The 25486-nt window shown below is 39.4% G+C and overlaps 1 protein-coding gene across 1 annotated transcript; it reads right to left on the bottom strand.

Moving 5' to 3' along the window:
- Positions 1 to 12360: 12360 nt before the first annotated feature.
- On the bottom strand, positions 12361 to 24800 carry AMD1 (adenosylmethionine decarboxylase 1). Its single transcript, XM_072408766.1, has 9 exons — positions 24304 to 24800; positions 19508 to 19594; positions 19075 to 19201; positions 18196 to 18298; positions 17950 to 17992; positions 17289 to 17433; positions 16712 to 16804; positions 16472 to 16627; positions 12361 to 15838 (listed from the first exon to the last, which is right to left on the bottom strand). The coding sequence occupies exons 1-9, from the start codon at positions 24411 to 24413 to the stop codon at positions 15701 to 15703; spliced, it is 1002 nt and encodes a 333-aa protein (XP_072264867.1). The 5' UTR covers positions 24414 to 24800; the 3' UTR covers positions 12361 to 15700.
- Between the last annotated feature and the right edge of the window lie 686 nt (positions 24801 to 25486).

Raw genomic sequence — 25486 nt, 5'->3', positions numbered from 1 at the left:
TTCTCTCTAAAGAAAGGGAAAGAGGCTCCTTGATTTTGACAGGGCTCAAGTTACATTCTACCCCAATGTTTCTTGCATGGCCCTGGGTTGGCACAGAGCATTTCAACCCTTGACCTATGTTCTCCAGTAGAAACAAATATTTTATCACTGAGGTTATCTCATCTTCTAGTGTTGTGGAAAGTCATACATTCTGCGGTAGTCTGCTGACTTAGAGATTTCCTGAGTCTTAGACTTGGAGTTCCCAGATCTGGAGCCTGCCATTTTGATCTTTGACCAGTGGTAAAGTGTGACTACGACTAAACACGACCATACCGACAGCCAACTGGGACCTCTGCTGACATTTTACTATTTTGTGATTATTTGTTTTACATAGTTAGCAAACTATTGTTTCAGTGTACCTGACTTGCTTCAGGAGTCCCTGATATTATTGGTAGTCCAGTCCTATTGGGAATTTTTCTTTTTCTACATCTGTGGTTTCTAATGGAGCTCTAAGTTTGGTACTAAACACTTTTAAACCCCATGTACCTGTCCTGTTGACTCAAACCAAAGTCTCCAAACTGTACTTTTTTAAAGTTTTTTTTGTTGTTGTTGGTAATTGTTAATGCCATTCCCAATATTTGTATTAGTAACTTTATCTTGGACTGAGATGGATATACATGCCAACTGGAGATACTGAAGGACTAGCTAATTTGTTATTGCATATGTACCACACCCTCCATCTTTTTCAATGTTTCCCCCTGAGGTGCTAATGCTACAATTGCTATTGTAATATTAAGGGAACTTAATGTTGTTGATTATCCTTTTATCAATATGTTTTCACCTGCATATGAACTGTTCTCATATTGTGTTGGATGCTCAGCCTAATCAAGGTCTGGTACTTGGGGGGGCCTTTACCCTCTACTAGAATATGATCTCCTTGTCCTATATATTTGCCTTAAGCTTTTTTTTATTTGGTACTTGGATTTATCTGGTCAGATCTTATCTTCTTCACACTTTTCTTTTTGGTATCTGTCCTTCAACTCCATCCTCTCTATCTCTTGGTCTCTGCCTAGTGGGGATACTGCCTTACTTTTACCTTTATTGCTACTAGGTCACCCCATTGCTTCTCAACAGTTTTCTTTGCTGAATGTGCAGGGATTCAATGATCCCAAAAAATACTCCCAGCTTATATATCATATGAAAGCTCTAGACCTTTTTCCCAGAGAGACCTATTTTAAATCATCCTCCATACCAATGCTTCCCATGTGTTATTATAAAAACAATTATCTCAGTACAGATTGGCAATAGAAAATTGTTGTGAGTCACAATTGGTATTCATTTCACTTTGCCTTTTTTATTCCCCCAGTTCACTCCTCTTACAGCCACATATATTACTTTCTAGACATAAGTGATTTTAATATTTCCCATCACTTTATTGATTGGTGCCCAAAGGCTACTCTACACCCCCAGATTTGGTCCGATCTTTTCTCTATTTTCTTTATGGTCACAATCTGTTCCTCCACTAAACTATTCTTTACTTGGGAGACTAAGTGACTCACTGTTAGGCAACGTAATGGTTTATGATGCCATCCAGTTTATACATTTCAGGTTTCATTACTGACCACCAGAATGGCCACTCCTTCCTCCTGCCATTACGATGGAAAAAGTTTGAATATGTGAATAGGTAGCCTTTGATAGTGCATGGCATCCTCTATACTATGTGACTGCATCGGAATGTGAAGTGGGGTCACGCAAGAAATTTTCTCACCAGACACCAAGTCAGGAACACATTTTATTCCATATTTTCTCATGTAATAATGCATTATGTTTGGTGTACTCCCCTTTCATACAGCTTGAGAGAGTAGAATATTTTTAAACCTGGTTTGTTCTATTATTATGATATGTCCCCTGTTACATATGGTGCTTTTTATTTTGTATCCATAAGTGATCTTAAGTGCAGTTTAGCAGGTATTTCATGGAGTATTAGTTTTTTTTATGTTCAAGTACTCTGTATTGCTTAAGTCAAAAGTGCAGAAGGAGAGACTGAAATTGAAATATTAAGTGGATATTTGAGACTAATCTTCAACTTTTAAGTGCAATTTTGTAATAATTTATTGGTGTATATTTTTTTCTTTAAAGCAAATGTATGACATATACAATAAGGTATTGATGTGTAAGCACAAGGCACTTAATATGCAAGATTTTCTAAGTATGTTTAAAGTGGTTTATGTATGTTTTGTAACAGCACTGCACTTCACTGTATATGGGATATTACTGTAATAGATTATCCATATGTATATGTATAGCAGCTAACAGAAATATTAGGTTAGTGAAAGAGCATGGTAAAAGTCTTTTTATTGGGATTCTGTTAAAGCGAACAAGATGTTCCACCTGTCTATGTGGGTATTGTATCAAACCAATGGAATTGTTTTCTCTACCAAATGTTGGGTTATTTCAGCCAGCCACTTCTGCAAATTTTAAGTTTGAGTAAATCACTTGATATTACCACCTAGGCAACCCAGATGAAAAATTTAAGATGACTGTGTGGACACAGAGCCTGAAAAGAAGGGCGATTTCGTGAGACATAGGAATAGTCATACCCTTAGTTGCATTAAAAAGTGCAAATACACATACCCAAAGGTGTGGATTAAGGGGCAGGACCACTATATATATAAAATAGTGGCAATAACTTTGCTACAATGACAGAATTAAAAAGAAACCATAGGGAAAAATGTCTTAAGGTGATAAAATACCATTTATTTATGTCTTTTTTTTGTCATTTTTGGCAATTTATGTTTATATTCAGATATTCAGTCACAGATATGTCAATTATTAAAATGTACAGAAATTACAAATGGTCTTTTCCCATTGTGTCATCATGAGGGTAAGCAGACCAGTTAACCATACAAATTAAATTCCTGGCTAAATAAAGCAAAGAAATATAATGCAGCTTCTTCAGGGGATATGTAGAGATCACTGTTAGCACATTTTGATTGTTTTGACCGGGGTCTGTACCAGGGATAACATACAGGTAAGTAATAGTATGAATTCAAAGTACCATTTTCAATTTAAAGTAAGATTAGGTATTTTTCAAAAATAGTTTGAAATTTAGTTGGATCTCCATTAACAATTGGTGGAGATCTCTGAGGATTCTAAAATCTTGTATTCTTTATATTCCAAAGTGATTTGGGATGATGTGGGAATAGAGGTTTTGTCATACATTGTCCTAAAAATTTAACTACGAGAGAATAGAATAATGTCTTTAATGATCTCAAACTTGTCAAGATTGTGGGGAGGTCAAAAAGAAAGGCCCATCTTCAATATTTGACTTTCATGTTCTGATATTTTGATAGATTGATGAAAAAAACAATCTCTACATATCCCCTGAAGAACCGGCAAGGCGTAACGCATCAGGACAAGAGATGTATAGCTTTGATCAATTTAATAATAATTCTTTGCTTTATTTAGCCAGGAATTTAATATGTATAGTTAACTGGTCTGCTTACACCCATGATAACACAATGGGAAAAGACCATTCGTAATTTCTGTATATTTTAATAACTGTTATATCTGTGACAATTTATTACAATATAAGCATACATTGGCAAAATAACCAAGAATATTTGTGTGAACTTGTTACAAATTTTCCTCAGAGTCAGCCAGCACGTACATGTATACTATACAATACTACACAAAACATTGTTGATCATTAATCAGTGTATTTGAAAGATAATTTCACTGGGTCCTTGTCAAAGTAAACCTAAAGCGTCATACACACGTGCAATTCTTGTCATTGGAAAGGATCTTTCACGATCCTTTCCAACGATAGGAAACCGCACGATGCACGAACGAGTGCTGTACATACAGCACCGTTCTGCTCTATAGAGAGGGGAGGGGGGGAGCGACGGAGCGACACCCTGTTCCCCCCCTCCCCTTTCCCTTGCATTAGGATTGCTCGTTGTTCATCGTCAATCGTCAATGAATGACGCGGGCTGTACACACGCCAGATTCTTGCCCGATATCCGCCCTGAGCCGATTATCGGGGGAGAAAAAATTGAACGTGTGTATGTAGCTTTAGACTAAATAAAACAAAAATGGCCACTTCAGCTTTTGCAGGGTAGTGCTATCTTTCTGTATAGTGTGATCACAAACTTGGCAGTCACATATTAAAATGAGAATATCAGCAAGGACAAGATGCTGTTACAAATTTGCAGCATGGTTGTCCCAGTGGTTAGCACTCTAGCCTTTGCAGCACTAGGTCACAGGTTCAAATCCCAGCCAGGATGCTTTTTGCAAGGAGTTTGTATGTTCTCCCTGTGTCTGCGGGGGTTTCTTCCCACATTTCAAAAAACTCGCAGTTACATATGATAATGGTTGGGACATCAGATTGTGAGCTCCTTGAGAGACAGTTAGTGATATGACAATGGAGTGTGTAAAGGCATGCTTAATATGACAGCTCTATATAAATACTGGCTAATATTAATAAAGTTTAAAAACTCTGATAGTCTCATATTTCTCCTTATCTTCAAAAAAAGGTGGTACACCAAAGTCCTGTGAGAAGAGATCTAAATGTCACAGTTCTCACCAGAAAAGTAGAGGGAAAATCCCTAAAGAATGTGTTTGGGGGCAGTGGAATTTCAGTCTTTGAAATAAACAGCACAAACTTTCCATGATAGGAGTCACCCTGTCACTATTAGCAAAAATTTCTGCTCAATCCAGGATATCACCCAAGCTTTCACCTCTATATGCTATAATTGGTAACCAAAAGTTCCAAACATGTATTTCAGACCCAGGCTTTCAGGCAGCAGCCTGGGGGCTAGAGAAATTAGTTCTTGGCCTTCCTTACCTGAGATGAGTTCCTAAGACATATATAGAGCACTGGATTTCTGGAGAATCTGTCAATTACACCATTTTCTACATTCCCTCCCAAGTCTAGAGAATTTTCATAGACCCCTCACATATATACAGAACTAGGAGCAGGACTTAAAGGTGACCTTTACCCCAGCACAAATAGCTACACTAATTTCTACTGCCCAGACTTCCTCAATCAACTCCACATGCCCGGAAACTGGGTACAGGCTCCCAACGAGATGGTACAGTCCCTTCCATTATACATACTATATAACCAGAAGTATCAGACAAATGTTGGTGATGCAACATAGACAGGGGCACATTCCTGCACATTTTCTGAGATTGTCCGAGGGTTCGTCCATTCTGGGAAAACGTACATAACTTGCTGCCAAATTTTACTGATTTACTAATACCTTTTGAAGGTGGGTTCTTTCTTTTACACCATAACAACTTTAAACAAAACCTCTACTGCAAGTCACTTTAATACGACTCATTATTACAGCAAGAGCATGTATTCCGGCACTGTGGCATCAGCAGGGGACCCCTTGTATAGTACAATGGTTTGAGCGTCTTAATAAGATTCAATTGATAGACCTCACGGCCTCTCTGCAAGCACTGGAGAAGTCACCGGATGAGGATGGTTTTGCGGGACCATTGTTTTTGACTCTAAGCAATATTTGCAGGCACTCTGGATACATACAAATGCAATAAGAAATGCATACTCCAATCGTGGACTCCATCTTGCCATACCCTAACTCCCTGTTCCCCCTTCCTTTCCCTGCACCCCCCTAATGACCACCCTTAAGTTTCCAATTTCTCCCCCCTTTTTTCTTATCTACATAATAAAGTAGGAAAAATGTAGGGTGCATTATCTGCATAATAAACTAAGAAAAATGTAGGGTGCATTCGCTGAGGTGTTCTGAGGGAGTCTTCACATATTATTGCATGAGAGAAAGTGATTAAGAGGGGATTCTTGTGATGTACTTAGGGGTTTGTCCCTCTTGATGATGATTTTTTTTTTCAGTAATATCAACCTTTACTTTTGTTAACGATACTTCCTTGTATTTTTGTATTTCTGATGTTTTTATGTATATGTTGTTAATTCCTCATGCTGAATTTACCTAATAAATCTTTGAATTAAAAAAAAAAACTTTCAATGATTTAAAGGAGCAAGGTAGAACATAATAATATTTTGAGTATGTTAATTAAACTCAAATATTACATCCACATACTTGCATTACTTTACCTAGAATTGTTCCTATCCAATAATTATATTTAGATTTGCTGAATTATATGTGTCCTCCTAGAAGAGACACATGATATGTAATGTCAGTGTCAAGTTCTCTGCATGATTCATGTTACCGGCTGTCAAGGTTCTCGTGGTCTCGGTACTACTTTATTCATGGAGCTATTTTTGCACAGTGTCGGCTATATACTGTTACAAGCAGGCTAAATGATTTGCTTGCTGTCCTAGTAATATGCATGTATCTGTCCAGAAAAAAAACCTACACCAAATTGCATATGATTTTCAACTGTGATGAGTGTTGACTGTAAGCATAGGTTTGCTTCAACCACTGCAAAGTCGATTTGTGTTAAAATATTTAAAAGATGGACCCTTAGGTGTATGTTACATCGAAACTGCAAGGGTAGAATCTCTGCCAATTGTTAAAGCTAATGTATAATTTTTCAATTTATTACATGTTTGTTTACATTTTTTCTGGTTCATGCCCCCTTTTTATGAATACCACTTAGAATTATTAAATAACCAACCAAACCTTGAAAAGCTGTAGCATAGCTTTTTACGGAAGCTGCATAGAAAACATTTTGGTTTAGTAGTGTGATAGATAGAAACTTTGTTCTGTAGCGTAAGTAGACCTACCTCTATTTGGACATCCAAAACATCAGTAGTCTTCTCCCACCTTTTAGATAAAGTTGGAACTAGACTTTCGTACCAATATAGATCAGACCCTTTCTGAAATGGTTGATACAAGGACATTAGCTACCTTTGTTTTAGGAAATTTGACTACTTTCATCCCCTAAGGTTTCCTGAATAAATTATTTACAGAGCTCCTGAACAGATGATTTTGTGTAAAGTCTTTGTAGGCCCACACAAGACCTCTGTAGCAGGTGTGAAGGTAAACATTTTTACATGTCATACACTGAAGGGGGTGGGCGGAGGCTTTTATGACAACTTTTTGGAAATTGAAACCATCCTTTAAGCCGCAGACTTCTCTTTAGGGTGAATGATTATATTAGCTGCATGACTTATACTAACTGATCTGCCAGATCAATCAAGTGTGGAGAAAATTCTTTTGAGGCCCACCTAGCCAACCAAATGAAGGCTAACACTGGTAAGAGGTAGGAAATCGCAGCAGCAAAGAAGCTGCACACTCCGAAAATAATGAACAATCTTCAACCAGGATGTTTCCTATCACACAAGAGGAATATCATTGGGTCTACTGCAATGGACAACGACTACTAGGTCCTCTTAAAAGGGGGTAATAATGTCAAAGCAGCTGGATAGTTACCCTCACGCTGATCTTCTTCATGAAAAGAATGGGGGTCACTAACACATCCCACATCTGAAGGTTATGACCTTCTTTACTAGGTCATTTTACAAAGGGGTAATTCATTTCAAAGCAGTTGGAAACAGTTGAGACGTTTTTGGGGTGTTTCCAATCCTTACCTAGGATGTCCTGATTTATTCAGTGAAACAGGACAATAACAAAAAGGACACAATTGGAACTGAGCAGAAATAGTTTTTAATTTATTAGAGATTATAGAGCTTGAATATATATTCTCTTTAAGCATACAAATAATTGCATATATGTTTAGCCCACGTGATTCCCAATATGAAACCACAACTTCTTCACGGATGACCCTGGTGAATAATGTTTGGCCAGAAGGCAGCAAGCCCCTAGGGCCTAACAACCAGGGGACCCTTCTTTTTTTTCCCAGAGGGAGTGCTCAGCAGAACCCTGCCACCATAAGCCCAATACCTAGGACCTGCAAATGAATGAACAGGTCTAGTTGATAGCTAAGTAAAAATGTCTGTAGAAAAAGATTGTGGAATCAGTACTTTTGGAGGACATTTATTTAGCTGTTTTTCTTAGTTGAATAAACAAAATCACAAAAAATATACTAAACAATTTTTTTTAAGAGCTGAACACTGTGGCATCTAAAACTGTATAACAAAAAAAAATAAATGAGAATCTTGTAACTAATGACACATTTTTGTTCAAACCAAGAAGGGGAGAAAGTTATGGAATTACTCAGGAATGGGTATATGGGTACATTTTTTTAGAATCATCTGAAAACATTCCACTTTGTAATTTGCTGCCCCTTCTAGAGTTGCAGAGTAAACTTAAAGGCTATAAATACTGCAATTGGTCTCAACAACATGTCTCAAGATCAGTATATTTATATATCATACACATGCACTGGTCACCTGTTCAACTGCTTGTTATTGCAAATATCTAATCACATGGCAGTTGAGTACATTTAGGAATGTAGACAATGTCAGGATGACCTGCTGAAGTTCAATATAAGCATCAGAATGAGGAAGGTGATTTAAGTGACTTTGGGCATAGCATGGTTGTTAGTGCCAGGTGTGCTGCCCTGATTATTTAAATAATTGCACACACAACTATATCTGGAGAATTATCCAAAAAATTCAAATATGCAGTGAACGGCAGTTTGGTGGGCAATACAATTAAGGTATGCAGAAGAACAAAACATGTTGAACCCTAAAAAAAGATGGGCTACAGTACCAAGAGACCTCACCGGGTGCCTCTCTTGATGAGCATTGTTTAAATGTCACAGCCTGTCTTAGTATTGTTACTGACCATGTCATTACTTTTAAGACTACAGTCCACCTTCCTTCTGATACCTACTCTCAGCAGGTAATGTGCCATTTAACAAAGTTCAAATAATCCAAAACTTGTTTCTTGAACATGACAATTAAATTATTGTATTCTAATAACCTTCACAGTCACCATATCTCAATCCAATAGAGCACTTTTGGAATGGGGTGGAAAAGGAGATTTGCAGTGGAGAAATCTACAGCAACTAGGTGATGCTATCAGGTCAATACAAACCAAAATCCCTGAGGAATGTTTCCACCTTTTTACAAAATTTGCAAAAGTATGCAGTAGCAGTACAATAGTTCTGAAGGCCAAGGGGGGTTCAACACAGTACTAGCAAGGTGTACCTACAAAAGCAGCCTGTGAATACAGTTGTGTTCAGAATAATAGCAGTGTGTTTAAAAAGTGAGTAAAGCTCAAAAGACTTATAATAGCTTTTATTTCCATACACGCAAATGCATTGGGAACACTGTACATTCTATTCCAAATCATAACAAGAAAAATGTTTGCTATTTTTTGAACAACCAAACCTTTCCTTCGCTTTCTGTAAAGGCATAACACAAATTTTAGTGTGTGCATTCTTTCTTACAAACTCAAACATTCACTGTATAAACAAAATTGTGTCAAAATTCCAAAGGAATATATTTATATTTAGTTATATAACCACTGTTTCTGGGAACTGCTGCACATCTGTGTTGCAAGGAGTCGACCGACAGGTATTCCAGCCCAGCATGATTGGACTACATTCCACAATTCTTCTGCATTTCTAGGTTTTGCCTCAGAAACAGCATTTTTGATGTCACCCCACAAGTTTTCTATTGCATTTTCCTGGGGTTGGGCTGGCCACTCAAAACCATCAATCTTGTTGGTCTGGTCTGAAGACATTGCTTTTACTGGTGTGTTTGGGATCGGTCTTGTTGATACACCCATTTCAAGGGCATTTCCTCTTTGGAATAGAGAAACATAACCTCTAAAAGTATTTTGATGTTTTTAAATTGATCCATGATCCCTGTTATGCAATAAATAGGCCCAACAGAGTATTCCCATTTTATGGTACTCGTGTTACCATGGTTTGCTGTCTGTGTAGTGTACTGTGGCTTGAATTCAGTGTTTGGTAGTCGTCTGCCAAACTGTTTGCAGCCCCTAGACCAAAAACAAAATTCTTGCTTTCTTCAGTCCAAAAAAATGTTGTTCTCTTTTTGTCTAAAACTGTAACCTCTTCAGCACGTCTTTTTTCAACATTGGGACATTCCGGGGGGTTCTTGCCGATAGCTTGGCTTCACATAGGCGACACAGAATCAATAGCATGCATGTCATGACTGTGGGGTCTGTTGGTTTTCTATTACTCTACTACACCTGCTAGTAAGTCAACAAAAGCTTAGGTTCCCCTCCTCTCTACACCAAACATCCACAAATACTCGTGTCACAAACTCATGTGGAGGACCAGGATTTGCAGGGGCTCACAGGGGGAAGGAGTGATCACCATCTTTCTTCCAGGTCCCTTTCACCATGTACAAATCTCAAAATTTACCACCAATGCAGCCCCAGACCATCACATTGCTTCCATGTTTTACCCAATTGGTCGGTCTCACAAATGTTCTTGTGATCTGAACACCTCAAATTTGGATAAGTATGTCCCATAAGACATTTTTCCAATCTTTCTGTGTCCAGTGAATTGTAAATATTGGGACTGGAATCCCAATTCTTAAAATTGCCATTTAAAGATCTGTGAGGCTTCAGTTTCTCAAACTTCACATTTTCAAGATATTTTTCCTCTTGCACAGTTGTGTACCAGGGCCTTCCACTGCTCTTTATGCAATTAGAGCCAGTTTGTGCTCCTCTATATGAAGAGATTGGTACCCACCATTGTAGAAGAGATTGAGCTTCTTGGAATTTTGGAAGGCTGCAATAGCCTTCACTTACAGGGACAAGAAAAGCCTGACGAGCTTCAGGAGAAAGTTCTTTGTGTCTGGCCAGTTTCAGTCCGTAGTCAAACCTACATTTCATTTGCTGGTGCAACAGATACCCGACTCGACTGAAGGCCTGTTATATTGCTTGTTTAATCAGGGTTAACTATATTGAGCAGTACTAAGATAACTACAAAAGGGCTTTCCAATGAACAATTCACCTTTTACAACCACAAAACTATATTAACTATAATTAATTGGGCCAACGTATTAAAGGCATCCAAGGCTGAAAATGATACACTTTCATCAGTAAAGTTGGGTAATCCAGCAAACCGGGAATGAATCTGGACCGGAATTCAAAACATTTGCAAGAAAATAGCAAATGTGTATCCTCTTCAGCCTTGGAGAGCTTTAATAAATCAGGCCGGTTGTTTCTGATAATGGGCCTCTCTACATTCATACAACTATTCAATTTATTAACAGCTATTTCTAACTACCATAGTCATTTACATTAGCAATGACCAGACAGTATTTGAGTGGATATTTATTAGAACAAACAATTGTTTTCCTTCAAAAATGAGGATCTTTCTAAGCGACCCTAAACTTTGTTGCTAGGTGGCATTTGGAAACAAGCCTGGCATTTTTAATAGGTGGATATAGCCAGTATTGCATGTAGTAATACTTAACTACAGTAAAAGCTAGTCGATGCATTTACTTTTCATGACTAACTCACAAAAAATAATGATTGACAGCAATTTTTTAATGAGATTACAGCAATTTATTTTGGAATATTTACATTAAAACTATAAAACACCTGATGTATTGAAAATGGCAATGGTTAACGTGGTTTAGAAGACTGAGGTATAGTCAAAATATTCCTTCTATTCTTATTCTAGGAACAAAATCCTTTTTAAAAATAGGTACATGATGAAGGCTAAACTCTTCCAATCAAGACAAAGCTTGAAGCAGAGAAAAAGCTAATTACAAAATTACTTTATTAACATCTACAGTTCATGATCTAACCATACAAGATGGCTGCTCCCAGTAGATTAAAATAGTAATTTTTCAAGTCAAGACATTGCTTAATGGCTAATAAAATATTGGAAATAATGGATTGTTTGAGTGGGGTGAAAATGACCATACTGGGTGCTTTGCTTTAAACCAATTACTCTTCATTTTTTCTTGTGAATTTTCCTCTCCCTGTGAATTACAGGACTGTTCAAAATCATGTTTTTGCAAGACATTACTGCCATTACCAAGCATCATTGGTCCCCAAAATGTTTTCTCTCCAGTATCCTTACTTTCGCTACCCAGCTGTCAAGACATTGCAGGCTGAGCTTTGTGTCCAAGTAAAAACTGTAAGAAGCTAGGCAAACCTGTTCGCTCAGCTTGCAGAGGATCTGAAGATCTATGTTACTCTCTCTTTTCCACTCCTGGAGTTTCTTGCTTTTGCCTTCTACAAGGAGATTAGCACCATCTGTCCCTTTATGACGAGAGGGGTCAGAGAACTGCAGTTCAGATCAGTAACTATTTCCTCCTATGTGCAGTAGTAGTGTATCAGTGTGAGTTTGTTGTATAAAGCTCACATTATCAGCCCTTGCAAGCTTTTGTACGCTTGTAGAAAAAAGGCAATGAACGGTTCAGTTTACCCATTTGTAAGGCACTAGGTGGTGGCTGCATTGCAACACAGTTTTTTACATACTACATGAAGCATCAGAGGGCGCAAAAGCAAGTTTAAAATAAAAGATAAACACAATCACTGACTCATGAATTAAGCACTTTATTGAAGCATTAGGTTGTGGTACAGAATTAAATTACAGGTCCAATGATTATAGTCAAAACAATGTAGAGGAGAGAAAAACACTAACTTTTCCCTCATCCCACTGAACTAGATCTCATGATTAACACTGATCTCATTCCCCTTCAAGAGGTCAGCAGTATCATTTGAAGTGGTATGCTTAAGTATTTTATCTGGGCCTAATGTACAGAAAAAGAGGCTTGCAATAGTTTAGACAGTAAGGAATTTTAAATATTGGTCCTCAAATTGAACATGATTGAAACAGTTCAAATAACCTAGCTATAAAATATCTGGAATGAAGCCTCCAAATACCATGGGTGATTCAAATGACATTTACAGGTTCCAACAGCACCAATGCTAGTGCTATGCCATATCCAGAATGGATACATAAAGTATTAAAATGTAGGTACAAAAGCAACTATAGTGTTACTCCTGCAAAAAACATCTGAACTGAAAAATGCAGCTACTTCCTGCAACACTTAAATTTATCATGATTGCTCTATATGAATTTTAGTGATTAGTTAAATTAATAAGTTTCCAGTCCAGATTACCCAGTTACTAAAATATTACATGATGGGACCTTTGGAAAATTACCACTACACCACTTCACAAGGGGGCAGATGAGGTCACAACATTGTCAAATACAGAAGCATCATCACCTGCACAACGTCACATAGTTCCCTTTATGAGTATATAAAAAGGCAATATCTGGACTGGTTCACATAATGTTCATGTTTAGGTACTTTTCATTTTGCAGAGAAAAATCCAAGCCAACATTAACAAATATCAAAATGTTGTCCAACAGCATGAACTTTTAAATCACCTGTATCTAATCTACCCTGACCTCGATAACTAACAGATTTTAGAAAGAGCACAATAGGAATTAAATCCCAAAAATGCATCACCTTTTAAAAAAGGCACCTAGGTAATAGCCTTTGCAATATAACTCCTGTCACCAGATGTATGTTACTACAGAAAGCCTTGGGTGTCATTGGCTAAGGAAGATGTCTGCTTTTCCACATGGTTCCTAACTAGTTAATTTTCTGAATGTAACACCACTACTTATATAGATACATGTAGCACATGTATCTGAGTACAAGGTTGATCATTCATATGGGAGGCAATGGTGTCCCTTTGCTAGTCACTCTGGTTAGATTGAGCAGACCTACATGTGCACATCGATCACCAAGTCGGTACAGCAAAGCCCCTTTGAGAATGCAGAAAAATGAGAAGGTGCCCATAAAAATCAGCAAGATACAAAGAAGGAACACTCCATTTACAAAAGAAACCACCCCCAAACATGCAGACATTACAGGAATGGGATGTCCAAGAACACTTTCCTTCACGGCCATTACTTGCAATGCTGTAAAGACAACACGAATCATAAAAAGCCCTATGGCCAATATAAAGGTTCATAGGGCAATGGCAGTCAGGTGGCAGATGCTGATTTCCCCCCCCCACACACACCCTGACCAAAGGCAACCCACTGTCAGAAGATGTTACAACGGAATGTATATATGTCTGACTAGGATTTGGCTTCCCCCTCTCCAGGAACTGCTTCCCCCTCTCCAGCCTACCAAGATTCTGATTCTGCCATAAGCTGCTTGCTCCTCCTCTGACTACTAGACACCCTGCAACTGCTGAGAAGGCACTGTCTTAGTGTAGGTGCCTGCTATATATGATGGAAGTAACGCATCTAAAAGTGCCTACTACAAGGATCTTAAATGTTTTTTGCAGAACAGAACTATATTAGCTGACATACGCAATATAGTTAGACACTTGCACAGCTAGTGGCCTACTCCTAATGTTTGCCCATTGCTTGAGGCAAATGAAAGCTGAAAGTCAAAGTCATGAAAAGTATACTCAAACTCTAAAGGTATTTTATTCTATTAGGCACCTACTAGGAAGAGACAACAGGGATCCCTAATAAGTTAAAAAAAAAAAAATGTAGATCCCATGGAGTTCTATTTTCCTCAATCTGGAGCTGCGGTGGCAGTGCAGCAACTTAAGCCAAGTCTGCAGAATGCTGCTATTACTGGAATTACAACGTAGTGCTGCTGCAGGTGAGGCAACCCAACATGTTGGGTTTAGATCACATAAAACTACTTAAGGCAGCCGCCAAGCAAGCATGTAGACACCAAGTACCCTACTCTATTCAGGAAGATTCCCAAAATGATCTAACTTTAGAATAAGGTCCAATTTTAATAACTCACTCAAACTATGGGACAGTGGCTGGAATTGACTACTTTCATATATGCTCACACTTTGTCCTCCAAATTCCATTTAATTTAGAACTAAAGTCCAAATTTTACAAATGCTTGATCATGCAGGTCATAACTGCAGAAAGAGACAGGTGATGTCCCTTCTGCAATGTTACCTGCCTGATCTTTCTGGGTTTCAGGCCACAAAGCTCAGCTGCACACACGAAGCATCAGCTTTGGCTGATAGGGAAACCCAGGAATCCTGGTTTCCCTTATGTGTGTCGGGGAAGAATGAACTTATGGGAGTAACATCCCTGCACAGACAGTCAAGAAGCTTCCAGGGAGGAAAAAAGATGGCAGCACCCTGAGATAAAATGACAGTAGGCGAGTTTTAGCTACTTTTGACATTCAATTGTTTAAATTTAATAATGTTTCCCCCAATGGTCAGCTGCCCAGTTAATGCAAAATATGGCCAGTCGTTATTGTAGGCTGCACCTAAACCACCACTACAGTGCTGGAGGAAGTGGAAAATCCAACTTGCATTTTATGGTAAATACAAAACGGTGACATACTCTACAATTTCATCTAGGTTTTATTAAATAAAAACCAAAATGTACATTTGTGGAAAAAAGGAATTATAGCCAGAAAGTGTTCCCAGTGAAAATACAGCACACATGTAACAGTTAAATCACAAGCCAAAGTTATGTGGACCCAGGACAGATGCTAATGGGGACGAAAGCCTTGTCTGTGGGGAATTTTTGGTGACACCTGTAGAAAACCTATGCTGTGTATTGAGCTACGTGCATTTTTACAATTATGATAAAGACTAGTACAGTATGCATTTAAGTTCTCTACATGCACTTCAATTTCACAGCAAGAGTGGCATAGAATACCTACACACAGGAGAGAGCATTCATGCAAATTACCTAACTCCTTAATATAATATTGGATACAATTCAAACCTCTATTAGGATAATAGTCAAGGCTTCCAGCTACTAGGTGATGGTTGTGGAAAAGATGGCTCCTGGCAACATTAGTTAGTAAGCACCCACCACCAGCTTCATTGGCTCTCTTTTTACGCTTCTTTTTCATTTTTTCTAATCAACTCTGCTGTGGCTGGTCCTTTGCAAAACTGGTAAACACGAAATTGTAATCATTGAATTGAGCAAATTGGCGATCAAGACGCTTGAAGCCATCAATCTTCTGAGCACAAGTGAATGTAGTACGACATTTAGAGCTCTGGTGGGAAGGAAAAGAAGTTTGTGATAATTAACATTTTCAATACTTGTAACCTACCCATACTTAACTAGCAGAATAAATTGAGTTTCATAAGAAAAGTCTGCTCAGCATAGAACTTCTACAAAAATTTTAGAACTTATTCTCAGTACAAGGAGCTTGCATGTTCCTGATATTAAAGCTAAAGGGCTCAGCTACAAGTTTGATTTCTGACCCACATATTAACATAGATATTTCATTTTTAACAACTAAGTCTTGCAAAAAAAAAAAAAAACAAGGCATTATCCTAACCAAAAAGGTTGAATTCAAATCTATGGATTGTACAGTTCAATATGCTCAGTATTGCTGGTGGAACTATGTTCATTTTCTATTTCTTTCTGGCCATTTTGTCTGACACATTGTACCTAGTGGTGTACTTTTTGGGTCGTTCCAATAAAACTTCAAATTCAAAAAGACCTATGCATTGTAGTAACGCATTCAAAAGCAAGTACTTTAAGTAATGTCTGTGCAGTACCATGCTGTAAATCTGATTTACTATTGTAGTTTATAGGTCATTTTCGAGGTCTGGAAGTCTCTACATAAGCTGCATGAAAAATCAATACCATCTTTCCAATTTTTATAATATTTAGGACTTACCTGATTAACAAATAGGGTGGTGACAAATTTCCTTGGCTTGAACACATCCACAACTTTACTAATCAAATCATCATAGCTTGTTAGCGACACGTTAGTTTCAAAGCTAACATAGGAAAATTCTGGCTCTGGAGTGATGTGAATAGTCCAGTAAGTTCCCTAAGGGAATAATGAATATATAAATAAGCAATAACCTTAGGTATGAAGATAGTAAAACAACCCAATCTATTCTAAAACACTTACATCTGATTTCATCCCATTCATTGAGTAACCACAAGGGCTAAACATTGTAGCATCAATGACAGAACCTGGTATCAGGTCACGAATTCCACTCATCTGAAAAAAATATTTAAAAATTGTTAGAGATATGACAAGACTATTGTACTTTGCAAGCATTACTCTCAAATGAATATGTGGGCTCAATTCTACCTTACAATGGACCCAACACTATAGAGTAGGTACCCAACATCTTTGTATTTTCACTGCACATTGATAAAGTAAAGCCATAATTTAAATAATTATCACAGCTTGTCACTGTTCTTGCCCTTTTATCACTATATTGCAGTATAGTAAGACCACCCATCATCACAAAGATAGATCTGTTACTATTGTAAGTTATTAATAAGGAAGAAAGAACATCCACTGTCCACTCCCCCAGTGTTGTTCCACCAGGCTAAATTGGGTCTCTGCTCTTTTGTTTTTGCCCTCCATGTTGATGTTGCAAACATCTTGGAGAAAGTTTCCATTTGCATACATGAGAAATGGCAACTAAATATAAGCGACTAACACATGTGAAGTACAATACAGGAGTTCAGCTTACACGAGTGACATCATTTGCAGTAACACCATCTTTCATGTAGAACTGGTCCATTATTTCTGGGTCAAGCTCACTCATCAAAATTTCCAGTGTTTGGTCTGGCTGATTGATGACAAATCCCTCTGGGACATCCAGAGTATACAAGTACCTATTACAAAAGAAAACACATTTAGTTTTACAACCATTTATCAAGCTCCCAATATAAGGTTGTCCTAACTTATCATGGTAAAAGCTCCAACCCACTTACATTTCATATTGCACAATTAAAGGCTGACCCTAGTTATACATGGGATTGTTAGCGTAGTCCCTAAAAGTAATGCAAATATCCTAAAGAGACAAAATTTATCATTACCCTGCCAAGTTTGTGTAAGATTACTATTGGTCACTGTTTTTCTTGAAGTCTGGGTATACCATATTTCACATTTCCTATACAAAATCCACCCAAGTATGATTTTACCTGTAGTTAAAACCCCTCTGACGGTCAGGTATTCTAAGCTGCATAATTCTGGTTTTGCATGAACACCAATAGTTATAAGGCTGAAAAGCAGTTCTGATGCAAACTTTTGGTAGTGCCTCACATCAAATATCTAGCTGAATATGCTCTACACTCATACCTAAAGAGAATACTCTCCCTCCTTTTCCCTTATGAGGAAACTAAACTCACCAGCAATCAGAATTCATACGTCCCATGCAATAAGCTGCTCCATCTGGAATTGGGAAGAAAAATACATTTTAGAAACACTATCATGGCACCAAGTTATTGAGCTACCCAACTAATCATTATCCAATAGAAAAGAAGAAACTAAGCAAGAATATTTACAAATGTCAAGATTCAAAAAGGCAGTCAAACTGGGAAGGTTCAAATACAAGTTGTTGTACAATTATCTTAACACACAGACATACAACTTACTTGGAAAGATTTCATTTAAGAATTCAACTTCTTCCTGGAAATTTCTGTGTGGGTATTCCTGGTGGTCTGGTTTCATAAAATTCTTACGTGAATAAAAAAAGTTCTGTGGGAAAAAAAATGACATTAAACCTTTTTAGAATAAAACGAGTTGGACAAAAGTATTAGAGCAGGGGTCCCCAACCCCCAGCCCACTCTGGCCGGTGCAGCCACCAGCAGGGAAAAGGAGGGGGGGGGGCTTAGGACGGTCTCTGGACACAACCCGCCCAGACTCCCATCACAGGGTCAGACCTGCGACGGGGGAGTGGGCGGGTTCTGGCATCATGATGTCCCTCGGAAGGGGTGGGGGGTTTCTTCCCCTTTGTGACACCGTTGTCCACACTTGCACAGTTCAGAGTCTTTGCATATAGTGGTCCGTGATGTGCAAAAGGTTGGGACTTTTGTATTAGAGGATGCAACACAAACTAGACAGAAAGAAAGTTTTGGTAGAAAACTAACACTTTGATATTCTTTAGGGGCTTGAAATAAAGCAAAATAAATTAATTTTAGATAAGCCAAAACCAGTGTCAGTAACCATGCTATAAATGAAAGGTGTATGCAATTGTTTCTATATACAGTATTTGCCAATTATGTAGGCAGGCTCTGGAAACTGTATCATGTGAGCATAAACACAAAAAAACTACCAGGAAGCCTGTCTAAAATACTATCTTGTCCTATGCAGCTATGAAACAATGGGTTTTGCATTTTTTATTGACTTGAAAATATCCGGTTTAGGAAAGTTTCTTTAAGTATTTTATTTAAGCAAATATAATAGATACAAAACTCAGATCCATTTAGGAACTAGACACCTTTGGTCTTGCCGAAGAGAACAAACAAACTTACCTGAATGGAATCAAACCCACAGTACTCCCTAGCGAGCTCTAACAGGGGAACCAGTGCTTGCAGTAAGAGGGTGGTACCACATGTCTTCAAAATGAAACGTCTCTTGGAGACAAACATGCTACTCTCACTGTAAACATAAAAAAAGGTTCCAGTAAGACTTTATGCAGTAAATAGTGAACATCACTAAAAAAAAAAAATCACATTCTGATATTTAGTGGTATACATTTTTATATAAGTTCTAAATTTTTTTAAAATATTTAAACCCCAGAATTTACAAAGCTTAGATATATACCCATGTTTTTACTGAGTTTACAATTGGTGCAGTGAAGCAAGACACGATTCAGGACAGCATTTCTCACACCCCAAAACATTAAAATCTTTCATCTAAAGAATAAATATACATTGAAAGCTAAAAATGTTAACACCACATTACCTGAGTACATAAGCTTCCTGCTTGTCAGTTTTTGTCACACTTATGATCAGACAATGAACATTCTCCAAAAGTTTGTCCCACTCAAACCTGAAATAAAGAAATGTATATATGTCACTCTAGTAAATCAAATTTAATAAAACACCTTTCAGTAACAGCCTAGCACACCATGGAGTAAGCAACTTATGACCTCGCCAATTGTGTTCAAAGATATATAAAGAATTCTTTTAGATTTCTGTGGAATTTCTTATAATACCAAAAAAAAAAAAAAAAATGAAAATACCATGGAGGTCTAAGATTTACTGCAAAGGAATTGCGGGCTGTAAACAAGGGAGTGGAAATACCTGCCAGGAAACAGAGTCCTCGTAATATTCTGTGGAGGGGAGGTAGGGGAACAGGATAACTACTTTTAAAGTAAAGCTTTCTGCTACCAGCCAAAAGTCATCAAGATATCCATCTTAGTTCTAATTATTTTAACCAATTTTCCCAAGTATGGGTTGACACTCTCACAAGCAATATGGTTCAAACTAGCTTTTATTAAGTTGGCAGCTTGGTTTACGTCCAAGTCCATAAAATCTTGTACTGCATTAAAGGAGATTTAAAGTTCCCATTTAGTAATCTGTGATCAGGCAGGTCTTTATAGAAGGGGACAGGCAATGTCCCTGCTGCAATAAGCCTCATCACCTGCCTCATCTCTTGCTTCAGCTGTTAAAATCACAGAGCTGCCCATGCCAAGCTCAGTGTTGGTTGCTGGGATTCCTGGCTCCCCGGCTCCCCCTGCAGTTGACCGGACTGAATGAGTTAGTGTGGGAGTTACATCATTCCAGACCAGCCAATCAAGGAGGCCGAAGATCACAAGGAGAAAGAGAAGGAAGATTGTGGCACCCTGCAATAGAACGGGGACAGGCGACTATAACAAATTTAGTTCTATTTTAATGGGACTCACTTTGACGTTGTTCATTACAAACAAGGATGGCCACAGAGGCCTTCCAGCAACTTCTAGTCTTTCAATCTGCACTTTGTCTCTTACCAGCCACTTTCATTCATTGGATATTTATATTTCAGACGATTCGAATCCCATGTGGGCATTACCTAGAAAGCCCGTTTTCCTAGACTGACCTTCACCCACCAAGTCATTTTCATATTGATTATTCATGCATGAGGACTTTATTAGATTTCCATATTACATATACTTGTCTAAAAGCGGTTAAAGTGTCAGTGTGACATGCATTAATCCCTGTGCTTGTGTGGGTAATGGAGCCTTTTCTTTCACGATCCTTTCCAACGACTAGGATTGCACAATGCATGAATGAGTGCTGTACATACAGCACTGTTCTGCTCTATGGAGAGGGGAAGGGGAGTGACCGGGCTTTTCTGCAGCCACATATCTATTCCTGTTCTTATAGAGCAGGGTTCTCCAGTGTCCAATATATATATATATATATATATAATCTGAGGTTTAGCAAAAGCTGCAGCTTTTTAGTTCTGCTGGCAGAGAGGTCTGGGTGTGAAAATTATGCAAATCAAGAAAAAGATACAAAGTATAAATAAATCCTCCCCTAATGCGCCAAGCCAAGAAAGGCAGGATGCCCAGACTCAGGGACTGCTGTCTGCATCAAGCCCAGGCTGAGTAGTGGTCTAATGACATCCAGCTGGGTGGAAACTAAAAATGAGGTACAGGATTCCTATGGCAACAATGTGGGAGTACCAATTTGCAACATGTTGTCCTGCCCACTTTTTGTCCACCCGCTTCTTCTCAGCCAGCTGTTCTCTAGGAAGAACTATGTACTGACCCCATGCACCAAACACTGACCAGTGTTCCCCCAGCCCCTTTTAGCCAGGTCCACTATTAGCACTAAGTTGTGTGGCCTACAGCTTCTTTCTAATTCTATCAACTTATAAAAATTTCCTGGGGAGAATACTGCTGACCCATTAAAGAGAATTTTCTCTACTAATGATACTTTAGTATAGTAGCCAGCATTGCCAGGTGTTTTTTTTTTTCTGAGTGACCCCTTGTGTCACTGTTGTGTTTTGCAGTCAGAAGGGTTAGCAGGAGAAACCTCTGATATTAACATTCCAAGGTGTTTCATTCTCACCACACTTTACACTTCTGTACAGAGGAAGCATGAGAGGTATTCACTTTCTTTAACAGTGACAGATTTGTGGCTTTTCCTTGATGGGGTCAATTGAAGGTCAAATGTCACATGCCTAATAGTCATCCAGAAACATATCTGTTCTACTGGGATGTGTGATCTTATCCCACTGCAACAACTGCATTGTGGTCCAATTCTCTATACAATCTAAGACCCCCAGGAAGCTCCATGCCAATACTACTCTGCAGCCCACCTAAATATTCCGTTATCACATTGCAGAAATAATTTAGAGGTAGTGGTGACATTGTCACACATTAGTGTCATCTATATACCTAGTGTACAAATTAAGGGATAAGAACTTGTATTAGTTGTACGCAGGACAAATCCTAACCATGCAGGACAACCTCCCAATATACATTTGAAATACAAATGTGAAATCCACAGGAAATTATGTAATTCTTTGGTGCAATCTGACTACCCAAGGTTTCCACACTACGGCATCAGCAGCAAAGTTTGGTTATGAAACCCTCATCCTGGTGAAGTGAAGCAGCATTATACGCAGTCATTCCCCTATCAGAACATTGGCGTATGAGCACTGCAGCAGAAGCAGGTTGCTAGTGGGATACTCCCTATACCTACATACATAATATAGATTATATGAGGCTTTCACCTAATTCTTTACCACGGAGGCCAAGCACGATGGATCTGATGTGTTGAAGATTATTAAGCACCCAAGCTGCATTGTAAACCAACCACTGAGTATATCCAGGCAGCACTAATCTCTCTATATAGTAAAACTTTATATGATTATGATGAAGATGTAGCAACTTATTTTGTAAAAGACTGTCCGATTTGCACAAATTTCATAAATCATTGAAGCCTCCCCTAGCACTGGAACAAAATCTCATTTATGGGTAAAACCCCTTGAGAACTGGCTGCACATTGCTTATGAAAAGGAACAAAACCTAATCTGTAGTACAAGTGTAGAATAAGAGTTGTGCAGCAGCTCTGACATTGTTAAACCCTTTCCCTCCTCTGGGAGTGGCAGGAGGTAATTGGATCTGCTCCAGGAGTTGGTGAATTCCTCATATCACCATCGTGCTCTCATTGGACGGTGAGGAGCTCGGGGTGGTAAGGGGGCGGGGTAAGGGGCCGGGCCAAGCCAACCCTCACGTGTAACTGCAGCAGTCACATGCCGGCCAGGAGGAAGATTATACAGCATTCTATATAACACGAAAATATCACATTCTCATCCTTTATCCTGACTGACATTATGTAACACAACCATAACCTAAAGAAAACCTTTCCTAGGAGACTAAAATGAGTTACCCAAAAAAAAAAACTCATTTGTAAAATGGTGGTAAGAACGTGTTCAATTCTTCATGTCATCATGTGTCATGGCTGATCTGGCCAACATAAAGTAAGAGCACAGCTATCACACGGCCATAGCAAGGCTTCATGTCAGAATCCTAATCAGATTCCTATGAGGGGGAGAGGAAGTGAGCAGCACACACCATGAACACCTGTCGGCCACATAGGGAACATGCATAGAACAATCTAGAATGACGACTCATTCATGCTGGGAAGTCTGCCCTGCACCCCTAACCCTGCCATCTGTGTGCATAGAAAACTGCTGTGACATTCTATTGTCATCACTGCACTACAAGAATGGCCGGCAGAGAAAGCAATGCACAGGTAATCTATCTTCAGGCTGCTGCGACAGAACATTCCTTCAACCTGTCCATCCAATGTAACATGGAGATCAGAGAGCCTGTGCAGAATAGTCATGTAGTGTGCCATGTAGAGGAGACAAGCTGATGGAAGCATGTACACATCTATCTTATATTCCCCATATAAGGAGACGAGAAGCCATCCGGCAACGTGTGCAAAGCATGCCGCGATGCTGCGAATCTCTCAGCCCCACCCTCCTCATACATTATGGACACATCATACCTGACCATTACACACCATATATATATCTAAAGAATGGCTGCAATGGGAGCTGTCCGGCAGTGACAGGACAGGTGGTGACGATGGCAGCAGGGTGGTTTGGTAACTTATGGCACCATGATGAATGAATGGCATATGTTACACATCACCGGGCAGAGCCCAATACACATCACATAATGACGTAGGGATGACTCCCAGCACCCCATATACAGGAGATTGTATGCCCAGCACCCCATATACAGGAGATTGTATGCCCAGCACCCCATATACAGGAGATTGTATGCCCAGCACCCCATATACAGGGGATTGTATGCCCAGCACCCCATATACAGGGGATTGTATGCCCAGCACCCCATATACAGGAGATCTTTAATATACTAATTGCTACAATGCAGACATCTATAGGTGAAATGATTAGGGGGGGGGGGCGCCCAATTAACCTGTAAGCGGAGGCCCTACAGAGGCAGAATATCCCCGGGGCTGTAAGGTGGCCATCTCCAACATGACAGGAGAATCAGAATCAAAATGGAAGGTCTATGCGCCCGCTCCCCGCCTGGCTGTTGTCAGGATCCCCCCTCCCCCCCCCACAGAGCACATGGGCAGCCAGGCTCATGTCTGCCCTGCCCAGCCTGCGCCTTTCCCGGCCATATACCGGAGGAATGAATGGCGGGGTGACCCCGGAGAGGGGGGGATATTCTATAAAGACCCCGTTACATAGTGACAGGCTGCCCTCAGCCCGGGCCCCCGCCCCCTCACCTTGGGATGTCTCGAAGGTCTCCGGATCCCTTGCTCTCGTCCTGCTGCCCGAACCAGACTTCTAGCAGCTTCTCGGTACCCTCAAAGAAGTGCGCGCCGTTCTCCTCCATCTTCCCACCTCACGGCAGCCGGAAACCCACCGACAACGCAGAAAATAACGAGAAACGGAAAATAGAGATTTACGTCTAATCCTCTCCTCCTCCCACGTCGGACTCTTGTTTTATTTGTGTTCCAATTTCTTTTAGCTATAAGTTGTACTCTGGAAATGATATGTTATGAGAAATGTAAGCGTAGAGCTTTCTTTTTATTTCTTGTTGGGAAGGTGACGTTCAGTGTTGCTTTGTAGTTGGATGTTCCTGTGTGATGGATAAGAGAGTTTCTCCGCTACAGTCTCTTATTTCCCGTTGGTTCGATTCCCCTGTTACAGAGAACGCAGAAGAGCAAGCGCTAGCTAATATCGCCGGCCATACTGTGTAAAGCGACGGGTGCGCGGCTCCGGAGCTATTTTATAGGCCGCCCGTCCTTCCATGATTGACGTCACACGGCACTACCTGAAGCGCCAATCAGGAACCGACTTGAGGCTGTCACCCCGCCTAGATACCGCTATCAGTTCGACTGGTGTCTGGTTGCAGATTCTAGGAAGGGCAGAATGTAACGGAGTGGGGTGGGAAGGGGGGGGAGTGGGCGGAGCTTAGTCATACTGGCTGCACATTGCAGATTCCTTGCTGAGGTTTCCTCTGATTATTCTGCACTCATTCATTTCTGCTCCTTGAATTTAGGGGTGTCAGACAGGAATTATTTGTCTAGACAGGCTGCCCTTCCTTTTTTTTTCTGCATGTATTATGATTCATCTGTTCTGCATGTCATGTATTGAATTTATTAAATCATTTTTTACAATGTGTATTCCTAAGAAATGATTACAGAAGGCCACTTTTGTCACCATCAGGAAACCTATAGTAAGGCGGCTTTCATACAGATATTCTAAAGCTGCACATGTAGCCTCTCCCAGGCATGTACAAACTAATGCTATTTGCCCATGAATGACAAGCTGAAGGTCAGAGCACACATTGTCATTGCAGTGCAGTCATAGCACATGTCAAAGCGATACCACTCCAGGGAATGCAGTATAAAGCAGGTCCACTTGTGTTATGACAAGCGTTGGCACTTATTGCAACACATCTAT

Source organism: Pyxicephalus adspersus, chromosome 4, assembly GCF_032062135.1.
Source record: "Pyxicephalus adspersus chromosome 4, UCB_Pads_2.0, whole genome shotgun sequence".
Taxonomy (NCBI): Eukaryota; Metazoa; Chordata; class Amphibia; order Anura; family Pyxicephalidae; genus Pyxicephalus; species Pyxicephalus adspersus.
The sequence above is the reverse complement of the archived record's forward strand: the minus strand, read 5'-3'. Positions and strand labels throughout refer to the sequence as shown.

What these genes read in the sequence shown, in the direction of transcription:
- AMD1 (XM_072408766.1), bottom strand. Translation starts at nt 24,413, where the DNA reads ATGGAGGAGAACGGCGCGCACTTCTTTGAGGGTACCGAGAAGCTGCTA. An exon ending in CTTAAATGAAATCTTTCCAA is followed by an intron (nt 17,993 to 18,195) that starts GTAAGTTGTATG and finishes TCCCAATTCCAG; the next exon opens with ATGGAGCAGCTTATTGCATG. An exon ending in TGAATGGGATGAAATCAGAT is followed by an intron (nt 16,628 to 16,711) that starts GTAAGTGTTTTA and finishes TTATTCCCTTAG; the next exon opens with GGAACTTACTGGACTATTCA.